Source organism: Bactrocera oleae, chromosome 2 (genome assembly GCF_042242935.1).
Source record: "Bactrocera oleae isolate idBacOlea1 chromosome 2, idBacOlea1, whole genome shotgun sequence".
In the NCBI taxonomy this organism is placed as follows: domain Eukaryota; kingdom Metazoa; phylum Arthropoda; class Insecta; order Diptera; family Tephritidae; genus Bactrocera; species Bactrocera oleae.
In genome coordinates, this window is record NC_091536.1 from 71,700,533 (window position 1) to 71,712,888 (window position 12,356).

The window sequence follows — 12,356 nt, forward strand, 5'->3', positions numbered from 1 at the left end:
ACCAAGAACACACTGAAAAAAAGTGAGAAAGACAAGAGGAGGCAAATTCATTGAGTGTCGGCACACTACTAAGCACACTCATCCACACACTAAACAGGAGGCCGTTGTTCGAGTGTGAAAAAGAGTGTAGTTGAAAGCGCCGTGAATAATAATATTATTAGTGCAGTCCCTCGCCTCCTGGTGACTCGTTGAACGTGAAATAGTTTTTGCTTGTTTGATTCTCCTGTCTATGGCCGTCGACGGTCGCTAATAAATGAAGTTGTAAACATTTACATCGTTTGCACATTTCCGTACCGTGGCACATACGAGGCGCATAAATAACGCTCAAGTTAATGTCATTACGTGTGAGCGCAAATTGGACTTGCGAAAGAGTGAAGTTTTGGTCAACAAAAAATTATTATTATTATTATGCGCGAACTGATTGAGTTATTGACCATGCTTTCCCAGGGTAATAAATATAATAACATCAAGGTTTTGCAGAGCATTACAGTGACTTGATTCGAATGAGTCTTAAAAAATGCACCAAGCATTAAAAGCAACTTGACTGACTGAAAACCCGGAAGAATCTTGCTAAGAATATTTTAATAAGCATATAATTTATTGGTAGGTGTTTGCTCAGATCGCTTTTTTCTCCGAGAGGCTAGGCTACCAAATCTACAGCATTGTTCGGCTTTCTCCTCTGCTACTTATAATTCGAACGATATCAGTTGCTCAGATGTTTTCATCATTATATTCTGACGAGGTAGAAGATTCAAGAGAGAGAGATAGAAAGAGTAGATAAAACTGAAAAGTGAGCCCAGGGCAAAGAAATAAAAGATCTTTCTGCAAATTATCGAGTATATGAATAATCGAGGTTAGAGTCTTGTTATAAAAGAACACAACTAAAGCTGTGCTTAAATCTTGAGTCGTGCAGAATATAGATTTAAAGAATGAGCGCGATTTCTGTTAAATGAAAATAGAATGAGAAATGTATGTAAACGAGACAGTCGAATGCTAAGAGTTTCAAATGTTATCGGATGGAATGGTTTGAGTACGTTCAAGGGTAATCGTCCTCGGATTCAGTTTGCGCTAATATCGTAATTCTACGTAATAATCATTACCTACTTATAACATATAGACATTTTAAGGATAACCATTATAGGTTGAGATCTTATGATGTTAAAGATTCCTATGTGTGATATGTTACAGATTCAGATACTTTCAGGAAGAAAATGATGATAACTTCTTTATGAACTCAGAGTTCCAATTAAGGTTTCAAAAAAGTTTGAAAGAATATTATTTTGAATGAAAATGTGGATTTTTTCTGCGACATAATCATCAACTGGAGTAATGAATATGTTATAAGAGTGCTTGTGTATTTCAATACCGATTCGATTTTAAAACACTTCAATACCTTTAAAATAGGCGTCTGTTCTCACTATGATCTCGTTATTTGAGGGAAATCTTTTTCGAGCAAGCCATTTTAAGTCTGCAGAAGGTAATAGCCCCTGCAGGTCAAATCCGGCGAATAAATCTTTTTATATTGGTTATAGTTTGTAACACCTAGAAGGAAACGTCGGTGACCCCAAAAAATTAGTACTATATTATATAAATGATCTGCGTGGCGAGTAGTGTCCATTTAGCCATGTCCGTCTGTTTATATATACGCGAACTAGCCCAGCAGCTTTTGACATACCGATCTAAAATTTTGCACACGTCCTTTTCTCCCCAAGAAGCAGTTCATTTGTCGAAACCGTATAAAATGGAGCACCTTAGGATATTGCTGCCATACAAACCGATCGATCAAAATCAAGTTCTTGTATGGAAAACTTTTTTTTTTACTAATACCAACTTCTATTTAGCCGAAGTTAACTTTTTTTCTTGTTTCTTTGTAAAAATTCGTGAATGATATGACTTACACATTCTATTGGGATGTTGTCAATTAACTCACGCAATTCAATTTAATGGTTACCCAACACAATTCCATGAATTTTTGATCTATTCTTCTAACGCTTGTAGGTATGTACATAACCTCTATAAGCTTAACTTCGTCGTTTAAATATTTTTAAAGTCTCGATTATAAACCAGATTTGCCCTTTTAATTAGGCAAACGAGCATGTGCAGAGATTATAATTGCGGAAATCGAGCGTTACATTAATACGTTTACATACAAATTTAAGTATAGTATATAATTAGGTATACATATATATTTAAACTTACATATGTACATACAAATATAAATATTCTTAGCTTTGTATCGTTAATTAATGGCAACCAACAAACGCCGATCCCAAGCAAATACTAAAATATGAAATGAGGCCAGCTTAAGAAACGAGGGAAGAATACTCGCAATTTCATGAGATCATCAATTCGTTTGTTTTTATCTTTTTGGCTTATTCTTCTTCTTCTCCCCTTCTTACCATTTTAAAGCGATTCCTTTGAAGTCGCTTTTAACGAAGCTTTGACTGTGGCGTTATTCTAAATAATAAATACATGTACATATGTGTATATATACATTCAGATGTAATGTATGTCTGTAGTACATACCACATATACATGCATATACACCTTAATATTTGATATGCTTCTAGGCATGAACATACATAAATATGTAATGTTGAATTGATGCTATGTTAATTAAAGAGTCACCTTCGACAGTAAAAACTACACAAAAAAAACATAAAAATAGGAAGATAAAAATAATTAATTTTGGTGAATTTTTAATTTTTTTAAATTGTTTTTTATTTATTTGTTTATGACTTTGTTAACTTTTATGTTTAATAATAAAGCAAAGCAAATAAACGATGATTATTGCGAATTAGAAATCCAAGAAATAAAGTTGAATAATAAAGTAAATAAAAGAAGAAATATGATCAAATTGAAAAGTTCTCAAGATAAATCAAATCAGATTACATTATATTTCTGCTTACTTTGTATCGCTAAATTAAGTTACTATGGTAAACAATTTTAAATTAAAAATTAAAAAATATATATATACAAGTATATTTAAATTTCGCTTATTTAAAACAGAAAAAGTGGAATCCTTGTTGCGTGCTTCATATGGAAAACCGCACTTCAATATAATCTTTTGAAATAATGGCACAGCAGTATTTTTTTTCAAACATCGCCTTTTATACGCTGTCACACTAGATGTGCGCCTTAAAATTTTGCATTTTCAGCCTAAAAAGATTTCTCATTTTTCAGAATTTATGTAAATTCAAAATTATTGTAAATACTTAATCAATACTTTAAAGAGAAGTTTTTTTCACGTTTTAATGTTTTTTGTTAATAGTGAAGAAATGACAGTAATATAATATTGTAAAGTTAGTCTAGAGACAAGATTTTGATATTATTGAGATAAATTTTATCCACATTTTTATTTGTTCATTTAAATTTTTTTATTTTATTGGGATATATTTTATTGCATGAAATTTACATTTTTAAAGTTTTGGTTGCTGCAAAAACCAACTTGTTTCTTATTAAAAAACTAAATAATGTTAGGTGATAATTTGCTTATCTTTATAGTATTTTAATTTACTGGATAAATAAATTTTGATGATAAATTTCATGAATTTATACATATAAAAAATAAATAAAAAATAATTTCCTAATAATTTTCTGAATTGTGAAATAATGAATGAAAATTATTTTCGATTTAAGAAAGATAAACATTTGATATTACTTTAGTGAGATCTGTTATAAATGATTCTGTTATAATTATCCTGAATATGCAATTTTTTTAATATAAAATATTTATATTATATTAGCAATCTTAATAAAATTTCAATTTACACAGTTCTTTCTATAAGAACATAAGCATCGGCAAACATATACATACATAATAGGGTGGGTAAAAATAATAATGTTTTTTTCGCATCGTGCTCTGAAAAATTGGTTAATAGTCTGTAGAAAAGCTTTCTAAGTATGAGCTTTTAATTGTAACGCGAAGGTCCTGCGCCTTACAGTTTTCTATTTTTTCTTACTATCAGATAGAAAATGCATATGCATAATGCACTTGAAAAATTGCTCGCTTCATAGATTTTTTATTTTGTAGAAAATTGAATGCTCTACAAAATGGTCTCTTACGGTTTTTTCGTAGCGCAGAGAAATGTTCTATACGACCATGAGCTTTGCAATTTAAAATTATTATTATTTTTTAATTGAGTTATAAAATTCAATGGAAAAAACAGATTTGTCTTAATATTGTCCACTTCAGACGTTAATATCTTTAAATAGTTAGGTTTACGAAAAAATCGTTATGGATCATTTTTGAAGAGCGATAAATTTCCTACAAAATCCATAAAACGAAAAATGTTTTCAAGTAGTTCGAAGCCATATAGAAATCGATCATAAGGAAAAATAAATAACGGTAAAGCGGAGTATTTATGTTTTCCAGTTACAATTAAGAGCTGATTCTTGGAGGGCCTTTCTTAAAGGTGTCCACCAACAAATTTTTCGTAGTTCCAAGCGATAAAAACACATACGGTTTTTTAACCCACCCTAATGCATACTATGTACAATATAAATACATATATAAGAATTTATATCTGACGCATTTGCTTAATCAAAACCGCTTACATAATTATTATACCTATATATTTTAAGCAGCACATTAACACATATTTACATAAGCCCGTAAGTTGGCACATTATAAAAAGATACATACAAACGCACATACATAAATACATACAAACAAAGAAGTACAGCAATAATAATATGTTATAATCATCAGTACGAGTATTTGCAATGCTTTCTTAATCAACTTAAAACTCGGCAACTCTCCAAATATACAGACTTTTGAAGGAACACAGGCATACAGACATACATATTTACATACATGTGTGTGTATATATTTGGCACCAACTTAGCGCTGTTACCATGAACTCCCAACTTTGTTGCAGCGCCTGCCAGCGAGTGCCGGAGTTTGTGAGTACAAAATACGAGTACATATATGTATATGCATATACATATATGTATATGCATATATGTACATGTATGTGTGTTTGTATGCAGCGTTAACCGCACAGCAAACAACAACTCACAAAACAGCCTCACAATCAGCCCACCAACCCACCAGGCCACCAAAGCTATCTATACACCATTTGCTACATTTTAATATGTATAGTACATATATACATATATGTAAGTGTGTAAGTTGTGCATGAGTCGCGTAAACAGTAAGGCACTGCGCATGCTTTCGCGCTTATGTTGTTGCGTTCGCACTCTTTTTTACTTCGTGCTCCATGTTCCACGCTCTAAGCTCCAAAAGTTTTGCTTGAGCGCCACAAACAACGAGAATATGCTTACAAACAAACTTACATACAAACACATGTATACATATATACATATGTATATATAGATACAGATATATATAGATAGCCTACCGTTTTGTTAGTTAGCGTTTTTATTGCGAGGCGCTGCTCTTAGGTCGGAAAATGTTTTGAGCTTTGTTGGCTTTTTTCTTGTTTTTGCTGTTGCTATTGTTGTTTTCGTTTTTGTTTTACGTTTTGCGCATCGTTAGTGAATTTTATTTCTTCTTTCTTTATGAAAATCATTTTGTATTTGCGCGCTTCTCTTTTATTCTATAGGAATGGATACACCACGAACACCTAGAGACACCTTCCAGAGCAAGCAGAGGCGTTCATACACACATACACACTAGGGTGGGCCAAAAAGCACTAATATCGAAATTATGGGTTAAAATCAACCTATATATAGAACCAAATATCTCTGCAAGGCATGATTTTTAGCTTAAATTTAAAAGGTGTCAAAGTATCCTATATACATAAATAACAAGCAAAACATTCGGTTTGAACTTTTGAACTGTTAATGATTATATTACAAATTATAATACAATAAAATTTAAATTCTTGTAGAGCATAAAGTCTCCTAAAAAATCTATCTTAGTGTGATTCCATTCAATTCAAATAAATAACTAAATTCTTCAGAGGCATACAATTTTTCACCCTAGATGGTATGAGAGGGCTTTATAGGAGCAGGTATCAAATTTGGGCGATGGGCGTGGCACCGCCCATACTTAGGTGAAATTTCATATATCACGACATGCCCGACCGATTTCAACCAAATTCAGTATGTAATAAGATATTGAATTTTTTGAAATCAGATAAAAACCACGCCTACTTCTAATATAAAAATTCCAGCAGATTCTTTCGCTTTCCAGTATATAAAGTTAAAAGTTTGCACAAAAAGTTCCCTCAAGATATTCCATCTTACGCATAAAAATTGTCAAAATCGGGCTATAACTTTTCAATAACCCATACGCCAAATATGTAGACCCCAGTGTATTTGGCAGACATTTTGCCGTAAATATCGGTCAATCTGTGAGAAATAGTATTGAAATTTATTAATAATATATCTTTGTATTAGTAATGGATTGAAACAAATCAATAATTCCCTTAACTTCTTGGTCTAAACCTCATATCCCTATATAAGGAATTCCGATCCTTTGGTCGACGTTTTTCACAGCAACTCAATATATTAATTTTAGCCACTTCGGTTGAGTTTGTCATCACACATATCTCATTTGATGATTTTAGTATAATATTCGCTGTATAAAAGATTCGGTTACACTCGAATTTAGGTCTTTCTTACTTGTTCTATTTTATTTTATTTGACTTGGGCGTATATTTATTTTTGGTAAGTAGGTTCATAATAGCACATGAATCCGATAAGTTAATTTTTGGCTCACCCTAATAAAAACTGAAATTTAGCTGTAGATTCTATGGCTTAAAGTTGTACATTTGTCTATAGGTGAGTGTGTTTTGTGCTATTGGTAGTACTCTACTTTGGTATATGGCTTTCTGATTTCATCTTCTATGCATTCTTGCTGACTGCCCGTGTTCGACTCCTCGTATAGTCTATGGTACGATTGCAGGTTGTATCTTTATATAATATTGTGTATGTGTGTGTAAGGTATGGCCCAACCGACTGGCTGTACGCTTTGTTAGTTATTTGGTTGGCACGACGATTTGATGTTGGTTTTTTGTTTGGATTGTTGGCTTCAAACTTGTTAGGTGGGTTTCGTGGGCTCCCAGCTGCCAGCATTCTAGCCCGTATGTACTTTATCAGTGTCCCACCAGCTTCGATTCCTAATGCAACACGGCCACAGCACCGCAAGTCAGCTTTGCTCAACGTGAGCTTCTTTCTACTTACGCGCATATAATATGACTGCATATCTGTACATTTACACACACGCACACATGCATTTGTATATATGTATGTATGTATTTACTGCTGTATGGCTGTATGGTTGCGCTGTTTTTATTCTTTTGTGCGGTGCTGTGTATCCGTCGGATAAGTTTGGTTCTTCTTGTACTCAATTATACGGGAATTACGCATCTATCTGCGCTTCACGAGTGGCTAAACGAGTGCACATACACATTACGAGTATACAAACACACACGCGGATTAGACATATGGTCGAGTGGCAACACACACACATATGTATATAAATTTATCCGTCATAGGGAAGTATCTTCCTCGAAATAAATTGAGGTGTGTAATATGCGCACACACACATGCATACACAAACACGCAATACTTGTATGACATGTGATGAAGTGCTTGCTAGTTGGCTAAGGCTTGGCCAGCAGTTGACTGTAATGGATTAATTGTTGCAATGTGACAGTTATTACTTCTACTTCTTCCTATGCATTTAATCGTTTACTTTTATTTTCATTACTTTTACACACATTTCTCTACGCGTTTATGCTTTATTTATATTTTGTTTTACTTTATTATTATTTCATTTGTTTTTGTTGCGTTACTCATACGGCCGTCCAACTTTGTGCTCCGTTGGTGGTGAGTGTTGTCATTTTGAGGTGGGTTAATTAGCGCGTTTAAGCACCTAATTGGCATAATTTTCGCAACTTTTATTTCATTATTAGTTAATTATGTATGTGTGTGTGATTCAACGCCTAACCAGTTAGGGTTTTTTATTTGGGGGAAGCTTATGATTATTTAATTGTGGGTTTACTACTGAAGTATAGTGCTGTTAGTGTTGCCTGGTTGAGATTTTTCAAAACGCAACTGATAGTATTAGTTTTTATACGAGTATCAGGGCAATATTGCTTTTTATACACTGAACAGGGTATATTAAGTTTGCAACGGTGGTTGTAACACCCTAAAGGAAGCGTCAGAGACGCTTTATATTATAAATGATCAGCGTGACAGGCTGTTTCGATTTAGCCATGTCCGTCTGTCTGTCCGTCTGTAGGAGTGTATGTGTATGCGAACTAGTCCCTCGATTTTTGAGATATCGATCTGAAATTTTGCACCCCTATTATATAGCTGCCAAACAAGCTGACCGATTAAAATAAAGTGATGTGCAATGATACCTTTTTTCTAAAAAGTCTACTTCTCAATTGCTTTAAATAATTTTTATACTCTCGCAATATGTTGTTACAGAGTATAATAGTTTTGTTCACCTAACAGTTGTTTGTATCACCTAAAACTTATCGGGTTATATATATATAACTGATCAGGATGAAGAGACGAGTTAAAATCCGGCTGACTGTCTGTCCGTCCGTCCGTCCGTCCGTCTGTGCTAGCTGTAACTTGAGTAAAAACTGAGATATCTTTATGAAACTTGGTACACATATTTCTTGATACCGTAAGACGGTTGGTATTACAGATGGGCGTAATCGGACCACTGCCACGCCCACAAAACGCCATTAATCAAAAACCAATAAATTGACATAACTAAGCTCCTCAACAAGATACAATACCCTTATTTGGTATACAGGATCACATTAGGGAAGGGCATCTACAGTTTAAAGTTTTGTTTTTAAGTGGGCGTGGTACCGCCCCTTAATCAGTTTAATGTGCATATCTCCTATACCACTGAAGCTATAATAAAAAAATTCACTGGGAACAAATGTTTTTAGCATATCCATCGACGTTGTGAAAATTTGTGAAATCGGGTAACAACCTCGCCCACTTCCCTTATAACGGTACTGTTAAAAACTACTAAAAGCGCGATAAATCAAGCACTAAACAAGTCAGAGACATTAAATTTTATCTTTGGGATGGTATAAGATGATTTTATAGGAACCATGTTCAAAATTAGATGGTGGGCGTGGCACCGATTGGATACCAGGCCGGCAAAATACCTATATCTCCAAAAATAACATGAACTTTGAAAAATCTCTTGTAGGCATATTCTTTAATAGTTAAACTATTTTCTTCTTTCAAGATTAGAATACTCCCTAAGTGAAAGGATTATTTTTTTTAAATTAAAAACTATCTTAAGATATCACTGTTTCTTAAATCCAAAGAAAGTATTTTGTTCAAATCGAGAGGCCAAAATCACTCCACCCCACTCCACCCAAAAAACACTCTTAAATTCCTAATTAGTGTATTTACAAAAGTGCAGATTTCTAAATGGAGCAGTAAATGTTGCTTACATTTCAGCGCTGTAGTTAAAATAAACGTTGAATATGTTATACGTCCTATTGTTTTAGTAAGGAATTTAATTAAATTAGGAATATCTCTCAAATACGGTTATATAGACAGGAATTATTTTGTATTTGTCTAAATTCGTCAAAAGAAAAGAAGTAATTACTTATTAAAAAAAAAATTATTTTAATTTATTTAAAATTAAAGAAAATACTGCCACGTTCTTACAAAAATTCCTGAACCTTTTTGACCGTATACTATTTTTTATAGTTTGTTAACTAATAGCACTATAGTGTATCCCAAGTTATATTTGGAACAGTTCAGGTATTAACGTTGTCATTCAGCGAATGATTATAGACCTGTGATCCGACTAAAGGGATATATTAAGCATTCTGTGCGCATTTATTTCTTTCATTTTCTTGGCACAAAATTTTCAAATATTTTTCATGGTACCTAAGCAGAATTTGGTTCATCTGTTTACATACACATACACCTAAGTATGTAAGCATTAAAATGGAAGAAAGATCAGCACGGCTTTAAAGGTAAGCTATATAATATGATGTGAGAGAAAACGAGATTGTAACTACATTAGGACACGCACAAACCGCTTTAAGGTCTAACAACGGGCCTGGAACGAAGCCTCTTAGTATGTTAAGAGAATAAAAAGGATAAAGCAAAATTCTAATAAACTTAAATTTGCTGTAGCGACTATTTTTATACGCATTTATCTTAAAACCAGGGATCAACTACTGCACAGAAATTTTGTATTGTTGTTGCTCCTTTTTGTTTAGTAATATATGTATGCTTGATAGAAATAACAAAAAAAGTTAATTTTACCCCTTTTTTTTGTAATTTCAGATGTGCGTTTAGGTGTATTAATGCTCGAAGAAGAAAGTGTGTATTAACTCAACATTGACCACCAATACATACACTCATATATTTGTACATACGCATTTGTATGAATATTCTACGATATTTCTCCTGTGATATTTAATCAAAAAACTTCAGTTTCCTACAACAATTGAAATTTAGCAAATACTCAAACGCGAACAACAACAACAACGCTAATAAAAATACCGGACACGCATATTCAAGCAGTCAAGTGTTAACTTTTGTTGTTGTTATTAAATAACTTGGTGTTTGTGTGTGTATTTTTGCATTTCTGACATGTGCTTGGCGTGTTCGAAACGGTGATGTTACCAAATAAACTGGTTGTAATCTACTGCCAACAAACGACGCAAGAACAACGTCCCAACGATAACAGTATCAACACCAGCAGCAACATCATCAACAGCAACAACAATTGCATTAACACGAGGAACAGCAGGAATAGCCAAGGCAACAACATCAACAACAATAACTGCGTCATTGGCAATTGCCAACATCACAACGTGAACGACAGCGATAGCGACGCCACCAGCGACGACGACGCCGACGACGAGGACTACGTCAATGACGGCCACGCCTCAATCAAGTATGAAAATTGTGTTGGTCAAGTGTGTCGTGTTTGTGGTTGCATTTTGAGTGTGTTAACGTCGTTACCAAGTCTGCAGCAACAAGCGAGCACGCATCCCGTTTGTATTCCAGACCAACAACAACAGCAGCAAAACCAAGAAAAGCTAAAACAAAAACAAATACAAGCATATTTATGTGCAACAGAACAACAACAAGTACAACAAGGTTGTAGAAGAACACTTACGAAACCAGAAACAACAACAACGTCAACAACAATAATAACGCACGCAAGTCGTACGTATGCATTGCCAGCAAACTTCCGTCATTTGCCATTCAAAGTGCGGCCAGTGAGGTCTATTGAACTGTATGCGAAGCAGAAGCAGAAGTATTGGAAACGGAAATTTGCAAACATAATTCGAAAATATGAATTTAATTATTGTCGCCATTGTGCTACTAATGGCCCACAAGGAATACATGGCAAGCCCAACACCATTGAAATTACCAGGTGAGTGGTCGCTCTAAGCAAATATAAAGCGATATGTGCACATATACATACATACTTTCCACAACTATTAAGTCTTATGTACATAAATGTAACTAATGCATATGTATTTTGTATATATATATGATAGCCATCTATTTGTAATGTATGCGTATCGTACGTTACGTCTAGCTGATATTACGTAGCTTATAATGAAAAATTCATGCGCAACTCTGACATCTATCTGTACATTAATGTATTTTTGATGCCCTGGGTGTCCTGTGCAATATACGAGTATCTACATATGTACCATACATAAGTATGTACCCAGCTCCAATGGTAAGGCAGCATCATAAACGTCCACAATAAATTATTCACATATTTGGCGAGGGGCGTGTGTGGGCGAGAGTTTTAAAGTAGCATAATTCGATGCTGCTTTGTAAACAATATTAGCAGCAGTTGGTGGAGGGCTATGGAAAAGGACATTAAGTCGAGTATTATGGCAAAGTAAAATATTACTGCTTCGTTTGTTTGCGACTTTTCCATACGTATTTAAGTCAATAATAAGTAGATTTTCCGTTTAATAGCATTGTAATTTGCTGTTGCAGAAAACATATTGTATTTTCTGTAGTCGTGAGTCGTCTGCTTACAACCGTCCCTTCGGTGTGTTACTTCAACAAAGGTTTACTGTTGAACAACTCCAACTCAATGTTCGGATAATTGAATTACGTTCCTTTCTATAGATTTTACCTGTCCAGAATCTTTTGACTTTAACCTTTGTTAATTTTTCAAACAGAGAAAAAGTTTTCAATTGTTTTTAAACTTCTTTGTTCGTAAGCAGATTTTCTGCTGTTGAACTTCTTTATTAGAATTTTGATAAGTTGTACCGAGCGGAAACTTTTCTCAATCACAAAATTTCTTTTTTTTTTTGCTTTAGCATGTAATACCCTTCCTCGTTCTTATTGCTTACAATATTTTAATAATCATACCTTTTTGAAAGATTTTAAATATGAAATAATTTTAT

The 12,356-nt window shown here is 33.7% G+C and overlaps 1 protein-coding gene across 2 annotated transcripts in view; it reads left to right on the top strand.

Annotated features, from left to right (window-relative positions):
• The window catches only part of Kul (Kuzbanian-like), a 104,375-nt gene that overhangs the window by 8,767 nt on the left and 83,252 nt on the right, over window positions 1-12,356 (top strand). For both annotated transcript variants that reach the window (XM_036368101.2, XM_014235185.3), the window contains exon 2: window positions 10,255-11,356. In XM_036368101.2, the coding sequence (XP_036223994.2) occupies window positions 11,275-11,356 (82 nt within the window). In that variant the 5' untranslated portion in view covers window positions 10,255-11,274. The remainder of the gene's footprint in view (window positions 1-10,254; window positions 11,357-12,356) is intronic.